Consider the following 18,990-nt stretch of genomic DNA (forward strand, 5'->3'; position numbering starts at 1 on the left):
CATGGTTTCAAGGCAGTGGGAGCAAAGGATTATTCCCCTTAAGCAGGATGGATGAAACTATACAAGTTTGTCACCCTCCCCAGCTTTATTGCAACAGGCTTTGCACCCTCCAACACTTCAGTTCACAACCACTCCTCGTATAACAGTCTAGGACATGCATTGCACCATAGCTTCTGGGTATGGAAGCAGCTGTTTGGTGGGCTGAAACACAGCCCTTGCACAAGTTTTGAATCAATGCCTGTAGAGAAGACATGAGTCTCAAAGGCCACAGGTGACACTGAGAGGACTTATTTAAGTACAATGTAATAGGGTAGGGCATGGTTGCCTTGACTCCATTTTGTTGACTGACACAGATGTAGTCTTAAGTTTTTTGATCTTACCTCCCACACTAGGGCAGAGAGCATCCTTATTTACATGGGCCCTGTGAAGGTAGCTCTGTGAAGGGAAGCAAGGTGTTGTAGCAAGGTCCTGTAGCAAGGTGTTAGCTTAGTGCTAGTGCTCGTTCTCATTCAGTGGGAAGTTCAGCTGCAGGAATAAATCTGTCTCAGAACTCAACAGGTTCTGAAACTTTACCTAAAACACTACAAGGTGCAAAACTTAATCAAAACAGACCGTAAACACAGCTCCTCAAATTTTCAGTTCCCAGTCAGCCTCTGACACCAGCCTTATTCTTACATTTGTATGTCCAGCAGCAGTCTGATTCTTTGAACCCCAAACTCTTAACATTTGTCTTCTCTTTTACCCTTACAGTATCTGAAAATAAAACTAAGGTCCTGTTCCTTCAGCAGATCAGAAAAATATGGTGACTGTTGACACTAGTACCTTTCCTAGCTCTGAAGGCCTTGCAAAAAAGTCTGTTCATCCAATATCCCTATTCTTACCCGGAGAATCCATGCACTGTATGGAAAGACAGCTGATCATTAGTGATACCAACATGCTGCAGTTTTCACAACTTTGGGAACCACACAGTCATTAGGGCTTTAGATTTTCAATGTCTGTCCCTATTTTACTGAATTCCTACCTTAATTGTAACTGTGACACTCATGTCTGAAACAACAAAAACCCCATCATGAACAATAGCTCCATATTGACACATCCCCATATCATCATTCCTATTCCCAATACTGAGGACTGTGCAACTTGCAGTGACAAGTCTGGTTCTTCAATATTTGGATTACTAACTTAATGCTAACTTTTATCTATGGATGTTATGATACCTATGGAGCCCAGTCTCCTGAAGTTCTTGGGCAGCAGCATGTGGTAATTAATATGGATTTTTATGTACGTTGATCATCATTTGTGCCCTACAGTAGAACCGAAATTAAGGTATCTTCAAATATGGCTGGCAGCAATTTATGCTCTTCAGGATCTAACTCTACTCCTCATTATAACATTCCTTTTAGTGTTAACAAATGGCTCATACTTTCAATAAAAAAGAGAATATTTTGACTGGCACCATGTCAGGCTCTGCAATGAAAGCAGCTTCCAGTGGCAACCTTGGTTTGTGCCATCCCCAAATCTGCTGCAAACTGAACCCTGACAGTTTCTCTACTTACATGCAGCTGTTCATTTCTACTGTAGCTTATGGAGGACTTGCACCATCTGACACAATCTTTCTTCCTAACTGCAGTCCTTAAAACATCCTGCAATAATCCATGTCCTTCAGGCTTTGAATTCCCAGTCCTGGCACTACCTGTAGCATCAGCATAATTATATTCAGAACACCATGCCTTTGGAGAAAGATAGTGTAAAGTATGGCCCCATATAAGATCCGCTGATGTCCTGAATCTGCAGGCCCTAGAGCACTCAGCAATAATCTTAGCTCCCTAAGGTTCAGGTTTCTGAATCTTAACTGTTTTCTTTAATCAAGGAATTAATCTCTACAGCTAAAGAACATAAAGAGTATTGATGCTCTCACCCTTATCTCTGTCAGTCTTATAGTCTCTTCATTCCCTTTAGATAGCTGTAGGGATAACAAAGTAATATTGCTTTGAAGATCCAGTTAGATGGCATTCTTCTTGCCTGAGTGTTTGTGAACTACCTCCCTACTCAAAGAGTTTTTGTGCTTTCAGCCCTGGTTATGGGGTTTATTGGCCCTGCAAAATTTTCCCTCTCTCTAGTGCAGAACTTCTCTCTCTACTCATCAATAAAAGAGATAAGAAGATGGTCAGACAGGCTCCTGCAAGGAGGTTGCAGATGAGTTGGACTGGATAGCCTTTAAAGGTCCCTTCCAACCCAAAATATTCTATGATTCTGTGATTCTGTGATTCAGTCCAGCTATTTATTACTCCAGGTATTTTCAGCACCTCTCTAAGGTCTCACTAAGCCCAGGGTTTAACCACACCTGCAATCCCTCCTGTGTGCTGTGTTTCCCAGTAGTACACAGCCCAGGTCTGTCCAAAATCTTGTTTCGGAAGAGACCCCAAACCCGATACATTCCTTCCCAGAGTCTTAGGCTAAGTGCCCTTGCAGCACTGTCTCTGTCAATTAGACTCAAATGTTGTGTGAGCTTTGAGAACGTTGTATGTGGGGGAAGGTGTTGTCTTACCTCTTCCTTAGAAATAAAATTAATGTGGTTCCAATTCGCCCAAGTTTGTGCTGTGTTAGACCTGTTTTGTAGCTTAAACTGACCTCAGCTTGCAAAGCAGAGAGTTGAGAATAAAGCTCTGTCTTCTTTGTACTTTGTAACTTCATGTTAAAAAAAAAGTTTTCCTTACTATGCACTTTGTTTCTCTTTCTTCCCCCTCCCCCCCACAAACTCTTCTCCTTCCTCAGTAACTTCGACATCCTTTGTCCAATCCCAATAGTATTTGACAGCAGGAGAGAGATAATTAAGTTTCTCATCTACTGGTGTCTGGGTGGAGGAGCCCCAAATTGGTGTCTCATTTGAGGACACCCTTTGACAGTTCCCTGTCCAGTGCCCTCTCAGGATGTGTGTGCTTCGGAGCCAGACACAGAGCACGCTGCCTTGTCTCCAGTGCGGTGGTGTCAGAGAACAATTCCTTTGCTCACTTCCCTGGGGGGTTCCAAAGACCTAAACCTGACAGCAATGAGTCTCACAAAGATGAGTATAAAGAAGAGATTTTAGCTGTTCCACAGCACTCTGGAAAGCCACCACCTTAGAAGCCATTAACATGACTTTGATGTAATGTTTCGCTGATCGTGGCTAAGACGCTTCTGCTTTATGGAAGGCAAGTTGTCTCCCCCCAGTTGCTGGAGGGTGTACAGAGTGGTGTACAGAACATGGGCATAGCTGAATGGCAGACGGGAATTGGGAGTGGGGGGCTGCAGGAGGTGACTTGCTGCTTCCCCAAAGGCCTTCTCCAATAGCTGAGGGGAAGAAGGTTTCTGCTGGACACCTGGCTGCAGGCACGATCCCCGGCAGTGGGACACTGGTGTCTCACCTGCCCCCAGAAGTGCAGAACTGTCTTCTACTCGAGATGAAGTGACCTAGCAGGGAAATGACATGGGCTCACACACAGCCTCCTGGAGTATCTTTTGAAGGAGTCTCACTACTTGCTGCTAGTGCCTCATGTGACATACCCCATCATGCTCTTGCTGAATGCTTTGAAGCAAAGGGAAGGATTTGGTTTAATCCAGTCAAACCTATTTTTTCTCCTGTGTACTGGATAATAGGTTTCCATGAAGAGTAAACATGATTTTTCTACTGTCTCAGCAGTGAGTTGTGTAGAGGGAAGTCTGCTGCCTTTTTACTTCCTCAAATGGTGAATCTGAAATGATCTGACCTCACTGTGCCACTCAGCCCCAGGCGCGGCAGTGATGGCCACAGCCAGTCCGACCCGAGATGAAGCAGGCAGAGCACAAGGTGGCACTAACGAGGTGTGCAGGGGACAGGGCCTTTTACCTCCGTGCTCGGCATGCCCCGAGGATGCTGGACATCAGCTGATCAGTTATCCAAGTGAAATATGAACAATTTCGTAGATATTTGTGTTTTAAAATGCAGAATCATATTCATCCCTCTGTCCAACAGATTAGAAACTGCTCTCCAGACGCTAAGCATGGGTGCTTCTGGGCACACTGCCTTGTAATGTCATCAAATCCTTAAGATGGGACATGTGTTGGAGATTCCAGGCAGTGAGACAAGCTAAAGATGCCTGTGTTCTACCTTAAAAAAACAGTTCATATTATAAATGACCAGAAAAAAATAAAGAGAACCATTGTTAGTCAAATGTCTGTGTTCAAGAGTGTGGAAAAATACTCTGATGGCATTGATTCTCAGATATTGATTAAATTGATGTTGAGATTCATTGCTTGCTTGAAGTTTTGCATAGAGGTGGTTCAGGGTGGTCTCTGAAAATAAATCTGTGCATGTGCTTGGCTGTGGTAGTATGGTCAGCCTGGTGCCAATCTGAAACTGTGACCTGCAGTAAAACTGTTCTAAATTTTTGAGCAGGAAAGTTTCCAGCAATGTCAGAATGGTAATTAGCGATTGATTTTTGTTTGGCAGCTTGCCGTGTAGTCAATGACAGACACCAAAACTCTTTTAACACATTTAATGGGATTTTTCCTTCCATTTACACTATCATAAATTACAAAGCATATTTCACTTCACAAAATAAAACCATTTCCAGATCATTTTTATGACAGTATTAAGTAGTACATAACCTACAACAAATAGTCCTGTACAAGGCAGGAGGATCTATGGAAGTATTGGGAACTCAGACTATTTAGCACCTGCTCTGCAATCTGGGTTAATCTATCTAGCCCTTAGTTATTTCTCTAGAAGACGACAAATTTACAGTCATACCCTCTACCTCTCTTCATTATCATAGTTACACATATTTTTCAATTTGAATAGAAATGTGTGCTCCCTGAAATAATTCAGGAAACTGCATCACTGAGTTACCAAGCATATGATACAAATGATCAAGATGAGGGAATATTAGAATTTTTTTTGTACTGAAAATTGAGTTTGGTAGTAAAGTATGTTGATTTTCTATGCTTGCAGAAGCATTTCATGCTGAGAAACAGTTTTAACATTAGGAATAAGTTGCAGTTAGACTACGAACTCTGTAGGTCATTGTTTGTGAGGGGAGAAAAAGATTAAAATTTGGTAATAATTAAATTTACCAGCTCCCACATGTCCTACACATTCTGTCTTTCTTTTTTTTTTTTTTCTAACAAACCATCAGGAAACACATTCAAGATAAATACCTACAATTTTAGCAGATTTACTGTACATTTATAAATAGAGAAACATGACAAAACATAAGTCAATTTTTACAGAAAAACCAAATCCTTCATCATTCACCCAAAAAAGTGCTGACTTTCAACAAGGCCAGAAAATATCCAGTGTCCCAGCATCACGTAACTTATATATTACTGTAATCCAAGAAAAATCTGGCATGTGAAACTGATACTACCACCAGGACTTTGAAAACAATTCTCAAGACCTTATTTTACATGGGAGAAAAAAAAAAAAAGAGAAAATACTATATGTTTTGGGAAATAGCAAATGGCTGGAAGTGTACAATCCTAGGGTGCTAGTGCCTAAATGCAAAGAAATCTAAGGAAAGCTGAAATATGCACAAGAAATGTATTCTCCTTTAAAACACTTGCAATGGAAGAGGTATGTCAGGGTAATACTGCATTAGTGGCAATTGTTTTCAATATATCATAGCAAAAATGCAGGAAATAATTACGTGAAAATAATCAATGCACCGCATTGATGTATAGTTTGCTAAAATAAAATGCCATTCTTTCAGCTAGGTAAAGTAAAAATATCTTTATAATATAGGTTCTGTTTCACAATTGACATATATAATTACGTCTCATGAAGAAGGAAAGGTATAGGCATATACAAGTAACACTGATTAAGTACCTTTTTGCTTCTCTAGCCATATTAAAATACGTTTTGTGTTTCTTAATAAGTTAACAATAAAATTGTTTGAAACTTCTCAAAACAAATATACATCTGAGGCAAGGCAAAAGATACAAGGTAAGAGGATTTTTTCTGACCTTCTTTTTCCCTTCTACAAAGAGGCATATGTCTATGAGACATAGGCTTTTCCCTAAACATTTTGGCATCCATCTGCAACTTTGCAGAAATTGAAGTGCAGTCAAGGAACTCTTCCTATCTGTTTAAAAAAATCTAAAGAATTGTTGTTTTTACTTCAGACTAATTATCTTAAAACAAATGGCTTTGAAGATATGCCTCTCTGACTAGAAGAGAACATCTTCATTTTCTATTAAAATCTGCACAATTAACTTCTGGTACCGCATGTCATTCAGTGTAGCAAGGGTACTGTCCTCTGGAGGTCTCATTAAAGTAGGTCCAAACACTATTCCCAGGTTCTCAGCATTCATAAAATTCTCCTTTTCATGCAAGGTAACCCTAAAATAGAAAAAAAAAAAAAAGGAAAAAAAAGAAAGTAATTAGTTGTTCACTTTTCAGAAAAAAAGAATATCTGCATCTTTGTCTGTAATCTTGCTTCACATCAAGCACTGGTACGTAGACATTTTATTTTTCTCGATATAATAACTGTTTCACAGTTCTAGATTATATTTTTTCACAACAAGTACAACTCAGCTACGGTGGGACTGATTTTTACTGCCTTTAAACAACTCTCATGGGCCTCTTCAGAGGTTTTTCCATGTGACTGTCTGTTAGGATGTAAGAATTAGTGGCAATTGCTTTTCTAAAAGCATAAATATGATTTAAATGATGATGTATGGAGCAGTCCTCTATGCTACAGTAACTGCAGTTCTCTGGCAGGCTGTGCTTGCTGTGAATCAGCACATGGGGGGTGAGGGTGTGCTCCACAAATACAGGCACAGATTTTCCTTAGACTACCAGTGCTCCCTGCCTGCAGGAACCCACCCCTTCACATGGAGGTTCTGCCTTGCTGGCTGCCCCAGGCAAACCAGGAGCTGAGGGATTCCAACTCCTTTTCACACTTCAGAAGTAGGCTGAATCCTGCACCTGCCTGGAGGGGTGGCTTAAATCAGGCTGCTATAAATGCCACCTATCCTAGACAAAGAACAGAGGCACTTCAGGGAAGAGCCCAGGTTGTTCTGTTTGCTGACACAGGTCATATAATGTAAATACAAGAATAGATGGGCTGCTTGTGGCTGAAGCAAAGAAAGTCCACCAAGGATTGGCCAAGCTGCAGAGAAGTCAGCCCTGTCTGGAAAATCAGTCAGGCCTGCTGGAAAACACAAGGTGTTCCCAAGGTTTCCCTCCAGGTAGCAGTGCTGGATCACATCAGTGTTGTCCTATTTGAGTGGCATATCGAGTTCAATCCTGAGAGTGCTCTTGCACTGCTGTGTAGGACAGCCACAGCCCCTTGATCCATCACGGTCCTTGATCAGTCATGGACCAGACATTTCCTGTGAGGAATACAGCCTGGATAAGGTTTCGCATCTCCTTCATACAGCTGCTCTGCCAGGGTGAAGCACATCTGGTTTTAGAGACAGCTCTCCTGGCAACAGCTGAGGCCTTCAGCTAGGCACAGCAATTCCCAGCTGGGCACTGTGAGTGGATTCACTCATGCCATCACAGGAGCACAAAGTGGCTGAAACCAGAAGTACTCTGGTCTTCCCTTGTTTGCAAGGCACTCATCCAGTCATCTTGGCTGCGCTTCTGCTGTCGTCTCTCTGCAAAGAATGGCTCTGTCACAGAAAAATGCTGTTCCTCTGCTTTCAGGACAGCAATCCATTAGTGCCCCTACTCACAGATACATCCTCATCTTCTAGCACATATATTAGCTGTACTTTGCAAGGAGCAAAGACAAACCAAGGCTGTGAAGCTGAAGCCACCTCTTCACCTCGAAGCTAGCGTATGTCTGACACTCTGCTTTTCCTCTGTGCACGTATGCAGCACAGATGTTCAACAGCTGTGCAAAGCTACACAGATCTTACTAGCACCTCTGTTCAGGAGTGTGGGGCTTGCTGCACAGCTGGGGCGAGCACAGAGAAGATTCAGAGCTTGACTGCAATGTCAGTGTGGATGGAGTTGTATTTATTTCACCACAGGGGGGACTGCTCATGCTATTGCATTTCCTTCAATTTTGAGCAAAAAGTTATCAGAAAGGTAATTAATTGACTGACAAACTAATGTTTTTGTTTCTGATGTTGTCCTCTGCTGGATTTCCTGTGCTTTTAACAACAACTCTGGAGTTTATTTTCAACTGAGAAACAGCAGTGGTGTAGAGGCTGTGACCCTGCAGTCCTTACATAGACTCCCTTATACTGGTGCCTGTTTTATCCATGCAGGAAGAGTCCTAGGGGGTTGAAATTGGAATTCCGTGTTTAGTCTACACAACAGCATAGTCTGAACCTTAATGATTCTTTCCTTTCACATTCAAATCTCTCCAACAGATTCTCCATTGGAACTGATGTGCCCTTGATTTCCATGCAGACACCAAAAGCTACAATTTGGGAATGGAGAGGAAACTCCTTGCATGGCTTGCAGATATTTGAGAGAGGAAGCCTAATCAGCACTTCAGACTCTTTTCCTCATCAGTAGTTCAGCTCAACAGCTGAACCAAAACCTGGACTGCAGTTCATGAGAAGCAGGAAGATAAGTCCATACATGTCTATTAAAAATCTGCTGCCAGGATATGAAAGTACTGATTCTGTGTGCAGGTCACTTTTCTATAGCCTCCACAGGCCTTCTTAAAAGCTAATGTGAGTCATCATCAGTTGTCCATGCATATGTAGTGACAAGGGTGGATATTTGCACATCTCATTTCTGCAGAGTCCAAAGAAGCTCCTGCGTGCCCAGGGAGTGTCCCATCAAGGGGAAGAATTACTCAATTGTAATGACCTGAGGTGATTCAAAATGAGGAAAAGTCTCTGCATAATGAGAATCTGATAGAGCATGAAATGAACTTCACAAAAGTTCTCTGATGGAGCTTTATGTGAATTGAGGTCTTTTTAGGTTGGCATTAATAGTGCAGAACAGTGCAGATGAAACCCAGGAAGTACTACTCCACATTTACAGCTGTGTTGCAAGTAGTGGGACAACTAAGAAGAGATCAATGATTTTCTGAATAAAAGGTCAGTAGCTTATCCCTTTTTCTGTTGTTTCCAAGCAGCAAAGTTTAACCAGAGACAAGGAATAACTTGGGCAATATAGCCATAAATGAAGGCCTGCTTTGAGATGACAGCACCAGTCTGTACTCAGCTTCAGTTTTTAAAAATTACAAAGAAGACCTCTTGAGGCATGTAAATACCCAAAGCAGCAAAGTAGAGTTATCATGGTTTTGAAAAACAGTTTTGTTTAAAATCAGTGGAAGTGATGGACCCTCTCTGGAGCAGTCCTTAATTTTTCCAGGTACCTAGCTGAAAACTTGGAAAAGTTGGAAGTACCCTCCTAAGTGTGTAAAAAAATTAAATTTAGGTGCTTTTGAAAATTCTGTATGCCTTATGAAGCTTTATGAAGCCCCTCATGGATGTCTTATGTATGCCTAAAGAAGCTTTGGAAAGCAAATGAGGCAGAGCAGGTTTAAAACCAAGAGAGATATAACTGTATTACTTTTACTAGGCATATGAAAATAGGCCCTGCTTGGTTCTTGGCTTCCTGTGATGTGAGGAAACAACTCATAAGAGAAAGCTCTTTCCTTTTAGGGTTGTTCAAGAAGACAAAACAGGAGGTAAGGGCAGAAGCAAAGCATGGTCAAGTGCTGCCTCACAGCAGCACATCTCTGGATTACCCACCCTTGGGTATTTTTCAGATATTATCTGTCTTAGAGAAGCGTGACAAATGTCAATTAACTCTTGAAAGGTTTGAAATAATATGCCAGCAAAAGGATCTATGCTACATAAGTGCACAGCTTATATGCTCTTATACAAAGAGCTTGTCTGCTTATCTGAAACATTATTGGTTTACAGGCAGTGCCCTAATGGAAGCTTTATTAAGACTTTCTGTAATATTTCTTTTCAAAGCAGAAAATTGTTAAGCTCTTCAAGAATTACCCTGCATGTCAATTAACTCACTTTTTGAGATGAATCATTAGGTATCTAAGTGTCTCATAGTGAGCAGCAGGGAGTAACATCAACACTTCATGTATTGCTTCTAGTCGTTCATCAGGATTGGAGATTTCTGTAAAAACACCAAACAGGATTAATGTTAATAGGGCTTTCCATGTGTACACAGCAATAAATCAGGAAGATAACTTATTATTATGGAATCATTTACAAGCCATTGACTATGCTTGCAGGGATAAATATTGCACTCATAAATGTGACGCTTATCAGCAATTTCTGCATCCTCAAAAAAAAAAAGCGGTTTTAAAAAAAAATCAGCAGCAAAGACCTCCCAGGAGTTATCTCCATGGTCTGGAGCTCTATCTGCAGGTCTGTCTAGATACAGTACTGGAGCTTTGTTAAGTGCTTCATGATACTATTCTGCCCAGAACTAACTATTTAAAATATTACAAAAGTTTGCTTTCATTAGCCTTCAAAACTAGATGAGAGTGTAGATATATGACTTTAGGAGACTGTGCTTGAATATGAAGGTTTAGCTAGAGATTGAAATGGCATGGAATTACATCAAGATTTCTCAATGTATTTAAATATGTAGGTATCAATGATACCTACATATACTGAACATCAGTGCTCATTTAGAACTGTTGGCAATCTCTCTAAAAATCTGAGCAGGATTTACACTGTTTTTTTATCTTGACACACAAAAAGACACTGAAACCACACTTTCTGATACTAAGCAATTATTTTGATACCATACATTTACTTTTATTTTTTTAACCTGCATGACATCTCATCTGATGAACAATCAGGCAAAAGCTTCATGTGAATGAAGGATATGGCAGAGAAGGAATGAAGACAGTGCCCATTTTCCCAGTTTTTTTCTGTCCTTTCATTAAATGTGGACAGCTTTATGGATGGGAAATGTAAATAAAGGTTGGTACAAATGCTAAGCAATACTTACTTGCTGCCTCTATGAACTTGGAATAGGTGTCATAGGTGATCACAGGAATTGGTAAGTCTCTGAAATATAGCTTCAGTGCTCCAGCAATGATGTTTATGTCTGGATAAATACTGGCAGAAATATCAGCCTTGTCACCATCTAAAAAGGAGGAAGAAATCTGTTTAAAACCACCCTAATTTTGACGGAAGCAAGGCTAGTCGTCTGAGTCAGATTTATTGTGTGCAACCTGACGACAGAATCAACCTGAAAATGCTTGGAAGGCTTAAATGAGAATATATTACTATCAACTTTACAGTATATCAGTGAGGAATGGTAGTTTCTTTATGTTTTAGGAAACAATTTATTTGCTCCCATCTTTTGGAGGGGCTGGTGATTACAGCATCCATATCTGCAGTGTACTGCCTCAAACATACTGTTTTAATGTTGGATGAAAAACCATGTTAATAATATATTTCTTGCATTTAGCCCATTTATTCACTGAAACTAAGCTATTAATAATTTGTTCTGAGATAATATTTTCCATCTGCATAGGAATATGCACCATATTTTCATCTCTATTGGGAGAAAGAGAGGCATAGAGAAATAACATAAATTTCCAATGACCCTCAGGAGACCAGTAGGAAAAATCATGAAACATCCAAATCTTGCATGTCTTGTACCACCATTTCTATAGTGATTAGCTGAAAAGAAAGCTGCCTTATTTTCTGCTATCTTCTAGTGTCTTAATACTTGACTTATTTATTTATGGCAAAGATCTGAATTCAAATAGGCATGCTAAGGAATTTAGCTATACAATTATTCTGAAATGTGCATCACAGGTTTTTAAATTGGTAAGGATGCTTGTAATGGATGAAATGCTAAACAGATGCATCTAAAAAGGCATACATTTTGTTTGCCACAATATAACAGTTAGTCAGAACTCTATGAAAGAGCACTTTTAAACACATGAACTTAAAGTTTACAGGTGTTGCTGGGAAGTCCTGGCTTGCAATGAGTGAAATTACAAAAAGTATCAGCAAGGCAGGAGCACTATAATTTTTCAAGTTCAAATGACTGCTTCTGTTCTGTACTACCTAGCACCCTCATAACCCACATTTTTTTCTCCATATCAAGGAATTCTGCTGTCCTCCCTTCCCGGGTGGAATTCCTCTCTACCTTGGTGGTCTTCCAGTAGAAAGATGGTCAAGTATGGGGTGTGGCTGTCTGGATTTAAACCCCAGCTTTACCTCAGGCTCCTTGGAGATCAGTTATAACCTGTAGTCCCTACTTCCCACCCTTTAGCTAAGGACACAATGCTTCCCTCGGGGCAGAAGTTGCTGGTGAGGACCACATGGTGAGTGTGGTGATGCTAGTTCTGCCTGCTTGTGCAGCAGAGAGGGGTTTGCTGTGTCTGCCAGGAGGTGCAGGCACAAGCTTGGGCTGCTACCACCGAGGTGCTGACGTGTTGTAAAGCCATTGCCTTGCTTGTGTCACAGTAACAGTGCTTGTGGACATGCCCTGATACAGACAGATGAGTGGGGGTGCCTGATACCAAGATGGAGATAAAGGCTTTCACAACACAGTAAAAGAGTTTATATTGATTGCAGACATTTTATACAAACCTATGGCATCAATCTTGCAGGGATACGTCCTGTCCAATGTATGCACATAATTCTCATTAAGACTAATAGCACTACATGTTCTCATCAAGAGGAGATTATATGCTTAAGTGTTTAAAACAAACAGCCTTTCTTGATGCAGCTGAGCAGTCTGAATACATCCATCAGCATTTAATTTAATACAGCATCAATAAGCCCTAGGAGGATGTTTGCACTGCCCCAATCTTTTGTTTAATCCACACATTCCAGGCACTGTAGCATTAGTCTTGTAAAGCTTTGTGTGGAGAGCTCTATTTAATTGATGGACACTGAGCACTCAAAATGCTCCACTGAAAACAGATACCTCCAAGGAGCCAGCAGCTGCCTCAGAACAGATATAGCAAAGCACAAGCTTACATCTATTATCCAGGTCACCAGTATGCTAAATTGAAGTGTTATTTATTTAGTACTTTTACAAAGCAGCCCAGCAAGCTTCCTTAAAGGGGCACTTTAAGCTCGAGGTACTTCAAAGTACAATGTATTTCAAACATACCTCTTATTTACATATGTGCTTACTGTAGGAAAAATTATCAATTCCTGAGTCAAAGATTTTACTCTTCTCTTCAGAGACAAATACACATCCATTGGAAATGCACTGACGTTTATTTTAAAGTGAGCCCAACAATACGTCTGTTGTAATATACCCTGCACATTTTTTAGCAGATATGTAGGGATTCTTGTGTGTATTCATATATGAATTCCATGTGGTTTACATGCTACCTTCTGCATTACCACAATAATTTTTTCACTCTTCAATACAGGAACTTTTTCAGATTGTAGTTGGTATTGTCAGTAAAATTGCAGCATCCATATGTTAATATAGTTTTGGTTTTTTATATTTTGGATTACAAACATGTAGTCAATTTCAGCTTTACAAACCTAATTCTACCCAAACCCCATAATTTATCTTTCTTTGTTAGTTTGACTCTCAATGTATTTTGTTGCATTATGTTGAAATTTGAATATCTCAAGAAAAAGAAAGTTTTTATTCTTTTCCTTAAAGGTTTCAGCTGATTTCAGATGCCATAGAAATTATCAATAGTTCATTACAGAATGAAATAGAATAAGTTTTACATTCCTAAAGCCTCACCCATGCCCTCAGAATACTGAATAAGGTTTTATTTAAGTTCCTTTCTCCTAAGTGTTTTTTTTTTTTTTTTAATTGCACAGCCTTTACCATGCTAGCATGTTTCTTTTAGTTTTTTCTTGGACTTGGCATTTGACAGGTTTTCAGCTACACTGGCAAAAGAGTATGATTTAGGATGCCTCTAAGTGCTCATGTAATATTTAACAGCATAATATTTTTAGCCAGTGTATTGTACCAGCCAGTTGTACAAACAAGTGGGGGGACAGAATGTGGTGGTGACAATGGCAGCTCTGTGGATAAAACGCACAATGGGTGTTCTCTGGATGCCACAACGCCACAGCTCAACAATGCTGACAGAGAGCAACTGTCATTCTACAGCACCAACATTCACCAGATTAAATAAATCCACATTATTCCCCTCATTCTCATTACAAAAATCACTAAAATGGAACATTGTCAATGCCTCAGAGAGCTTAATGCTAATTTACAGTAGGGGTATTTACGCTGCTTGGGCTTTGGAAGGCAGTTTAAATCAGATGAGGACCAACTTCACCCTTTTTAAAACCAACTGTCACTGCTACATTTGGCCCGAGTAATATTATGTGGGGTGCTATTCTCTTCTGGAGATGGGAACTTTTTTCTGTTCTTGCTGTAATTCTTTGGAAGCACCAAGTGACTGCCTCTTTGTCAAGGCAGGATTAGTCAGAGGGAGAGCTGGCTGCTCGTCATTGCACCCCTTCAGCTGCACATGAGATCAGCAGGATGGGTCCCCCACGGCCAAGGCAGCTCCCATGCCTCATCCTACTGTATCCTGCGGTCTGCTGGCCCCTGTGGCTTGATGAGGAGCTTGGAACCAGAACACTTGATGGCATTATTTGAAGGATGCATCCTGTGCATTAAAATGGGAGGACTCCTTGGCTGTCTGTTTTCAAACCCTTTGACTCAACGCTGTATTTCTGGAAATGTGAAAGTGTCCTGGAATTTATCCAGGTGCCTGGGGACTGACTCAGAAACAATGGGCAGGGAGGGACCTCTGGAATGTTGAAGTGCAGTGTTCTGCCACCACAGGCACCTTCTCATAAACCCTACAACTTCCATTTACAAAACTAGCAAATGTTGTTTATCCCTGCTCTTATTAGAAGGTTGTTTGAAAGCCTTGCTTTCACATGGTTAAATAATGGTCCTTAAATTGTTAAATGAAATTTATTCCTGGCCAGTGTACATCCTCCAGTAGTGTGCCAAGACTATCAATTAAAGAGGTCTCTTTTCTGGTTCATACCCCTGCTCTCAGCATCTCCTTTAACTATCCTTCCCCCCACAAAAAAAGGTAATTTCCTGTAATTTTAATTTTCCTGTAATTTTTTTCCCAAGTTTCTTTTCTGTAGTGAATGTGGAAATACGAATTCTGTGGCATCCCTGTCTCTGTCTGAGGTGTCAGGTTGGAAGTGTCTTGCCAGTTCAAACTTCCGTCAGGTGACAACACCTTCAAGCTGCACAGCCCACAAGTCAGAACAAAAAAACCTATTTTGTTTTTCCTTAAATCCTTTCCTGTAAAAACTCTCAACTCTTCCCGATTTTCCATCCTAGTTCAGGGAGAAAACATGTTCAAAACAGGAAAGTGTTGAAAGCTGTCAGTTTCTGGTCCCTCAATACTGTAATTCCCTAGCCCATAACAGGATTATGTTCTTTGTTCTTCTGCTTTTATTCATGCCTTTTTATTAATGGCAACACTTTCCTTTCTTAGCCCTTTCCCCTCATGAAACTGTAAAAAAAATGAAGACAAAGATTTTGGACTATTTCTGCCCAATGGCCTTCCCACAGCCTTTGTATACAAACTCTGTTCTTGCTTTCTCCGCTTTCCTGTTTATTCATGTTTTTTTTTCCTTTGGACATCCAATACAGCTAGTCACCTTCCTCTTCTTGTTTCTAGGTGCTGCTGCCTTTTTAAATCACACTTTCTTCCTTGCTGTGGGTCTAATCCAACTGTGTATTGCCATCAATTATGCCAGGAGTATACTTAATAAATAGGCAATAAACTGAAGTGGCTCCAGTGGTTCAAAGCATTTGCAAAGGAACTACAGCTGCAGCAGTGTTGAAGTCATACTCAGACATAAATTTAAATCTGCTTTCTTCCAGCTTTTCCCTCTACAACCTGTGCCTCTCCTTCTGGGTTTCATCCAGGTTGTTACACTTAGATGAGAATTAACACACAGAAAAAGAGTTTGCCAGTCCAGATCTATCTGCAGGGAGCAGAATGGCACCTATGAGGACTGGGAGCCTTCCAGGATCATTGCTTCATGTGGCACATCTGGAACACTATCTTGCCCTGATAGCAGTCATATCACTGTGCATCTCTCTGGCACAAAGAATGGCTGACCTATGTGTGTGTATGCATATGTTCACAGCATCCAACATATTTAAAAATATTATTTTATAATATAATATATATTATAATAAATTGTTTCTAAAGGATATTTCAGGATGAAAACAGCCAGTTTAGAAATTCCTAGCTGGATTTTCTTTATGGAGATGTCTGCCTAACAAACTGCCTCCACACAAGAGATGTTGAGGCACAGCAAGTGTAAGATGTGCCTCCCATAGACCTTGCGGGGCTGCGTATCCTCCCCCGGGGCCCCCACATCTCCTGCCCATGTGTCCCCAATCCCTGCCTGAGTGACATCACAGCTGTCTCCAGCTGCACCATGCTGGTGTGGGGCCATCCACCCTCCTGGTCACTACCCTGACCCACAGGGTGACTCTCTGGCTTGACCTGGACCTGCCTCCTTCCCATGGACTTGTGATCACAGGGCTGTGTCTTCCCTACCTTGCTCCCTGACCCTGTTCCCTACCTTGGCAGAGGAAATACCTGAAAAATTATTAGGTAGGAAGGAAAACACTATTTATGAGAAATGAGAAGAATATTCGTGTGTCTTCTCAAATGTACTTGCAAAGGTATTTTCTATTAATGGAGGCCCCAACTGTTGCTCACTTCCATACACACTTAAAGTTAGTCCTGTGTGCAAAGACTGTGTGCACAACCAGAACCAACATAATCAGCTCAATCAATTGGAAGGGCTATGAGGATGGTAATCAGGCAGTGTTTTAATTGTTAGTTTTTCAATATGCTGTACAACTGATCTCCTCAATGTCCCTCTCATCTGTTGTTCAGATGCAATCACGTGCACAGTGGTGCAGTGCTTTCTACAAGGCTACAAGCAGAAGGAACTCCCAATTGGAGTTCCTGATCCTTAAACTCATAAATAGATTATTGTATTGTAAAGTGCTGAGTCTATTAAAGACAGGACTAACAACTTTCCCCTGGTGCCACCTATGCTCACACTTAAACTATGTCCCTAGTCTGTGCTGCTGGGTTGAGCAATTAGCCAGTCCCCCACTTAAGCTTCTACACACCAATACTTCACGTTTAATTATTCCTTCCAACTATCAAACATAATTTCTTCTTATGAAAAGGACTAGAGATCACTTTAAACTCAGAAAAGACAGGTTGCTTTCTGTACTTCTGCTTATCTGTCAGTTTCATTACCATGGTACATATATAAACCCTGAAAGATCTGAAATATCCTAGAACTGCAAGCTTAGATTAAAACTGTACAAGATTAAGAAATGGTGTACCTCGATCAAAGGCCATTTTCACGTCTTCAATGTGCTCAGTGAAGCCTGAAACTCTATAGAGGCCCTCGGACTTTAAACCTGAAACAAAAAGTTCTTGTTATCTTAGCTTCAGTAACCAACAGGTATTTAGGCCTAAGAACAATACAGCAAGAACAGCAGACCTACTAAGCATAGCAAAATGTTATTTGTAATGTGAAACTCTGGAGCAGTTAAGGAAAGATCAAGATGATGTAAATTTTTTTTTAAAGGATTAAAGTATTTTAGAATTTATACTTTCTGATTTTGCTAGGCACATGGTTGATTTGATTGTGTTAGAGAAAAATGCTGCAATTTGCTAATGGTGAGGCATGTGATGTTATTACTATTTATTCATTTTATGTAGGAGATTTTCCTGGATTTGGCTATAATTAATAAAGCTTTAGAGGCCTCCAGTCCTTTTACCAGTTGCCTAATGACAAATAGCAGCCCAAGTAAAAGACTGCCTTTCCCTATGAGCACAATTCGTTCCTGTTTTGCTGTCAGCTTTTACTTATACACTGCTGATAGGTGTGATGGATACAGTCCTTCCCCACGTCAGTACATCCCTTCTACAGTTCTTTCACCACAAGAGATCTGCTCACTTGCACAACTGCTCCACACCAACATGAAATGCAGGGCAGCTCAGCAGAGCAAGCCAAGTTACACACACATTATTCATTTCAGTCCCCAAATCCCTACTTGTAACTATGCTTTGGGCAAACCTACTTATATGTTCCAATATTCTTTGTCTTCTTGAGAACAAAATCAGAATCTTTCATAGTTCCATGGCAATTAAGGAAAGAAATATAAAGATGTTGAAAAAACAGAGAGCAGGCAGCAGATTTTATCTCAATCAATAAATGTACAAGCAAGTGATTAGATCTCAAATGCAATGTAGCTTCCTGCTATATCATCAGAGTAAAGCTCTTCTGTCTTAGTCCATACTGTTCTTTCCATTTGTCCCTGTGATGATGATATAATCCTGCTAGAGCTTTACAGAGCAGTGCAGGGGATTTACTAGTAAGTCTTTGAGTCAATTCAGTAGATGATGCGTGGGTTTGAAATCCCTATGGCTAGTATCAGTGTGTTGCTATGCAGATTACTGGCATGCCATGAATTCAACATTATTAGATTCCTGTGCTGAAGCTGTGACTAACAGGAAAATTTGGCTTATTGGGCAGCACAACATGCACATTTGCTATCCAAAGGAAAAATACATGAATATTACAGAGGGGATACATGATTATTGAAGGGGATATGTTTTTCCTTCAATTATTGAAGGGGATATGTTTTTCCTTCAATCTGGCGCACATCCGTTCACCAAAAACCTCTCACAAGCTTGAGTTTTGGCTGTGACATACTGCCTGTGCCACAGGAACCATCAGTCAGTAACTGAGCATCATGAGTTGTGTCCTGGCACAAAACACCAGAGCCCCTGACCTCACTTGTCTAAGTCACTTCCAGTCACTCGTGCTCTCCTGCCCACAATGTCCATACAGGTTATTAAAGATGGATTTGATTTAAACTGATTACTCTGAAATGGGATGTGTCCCTAGGTATGTTAAAATAAAGTAATGAAAAAAGACACCTTAGCATGAACTTAAAAGTTCACTTTAAAGTTCACCCCTTTCAGAAGTGTAACGTAAGACATGTTTTGACATGTTTTCAGAAAGCATTTCAGGGAATTGCATTAAGGAATGCCA

The 18,990-nt window shown here is 40.5% G+C and overlaps 1 protein-coding gene across 1 annotated transcript in view; it reads right to left on the reverse strand.

The window, feature by feature from the left end:
- Positions 1–4,524: 4,524 nt before the first annotated feature.
- CHN2 (chimerin 2) overlaps positions 4,525–18,990 on the reverse strand; it is a 158,175-nt gene continuing 143,709 nt past the window's right edge. Inside the window, exons 10-13 of the mRNA XM_084204400.1 lie at positions 17,270–17,347; positions 10,913–11,050; positions 9,961–10,066; positions 4,525–6,355 (exon numbers count right to left, since the gene is read on the reverse strand). Of these exons, the coding sequence (XP_084060526.1) occupies positions 6,184–6,355; positions 9,961–10,066; positions 10,913–11,050; positions 17,270–17,347 (494 nt within the window). The 3' untranslated portion in view covers positions 4,525–6,183. The remainder of the gene's footprint in view (positions 6,356–9,960; positions 10,067–10,912; positions 11,051–17,269; positions 17,348–18,990) is intronic.

Source organism: Fringilla coelebs (assembly GCF_963513975.1).
Source record: "Fringilla coelebs genome assembly, chromosome: 1".
NCBI lineage: Eukaryota > Metazoa > Chordata > Aves > Passeriformes > Fringillidae > Fringilla > Fringilla coelebs.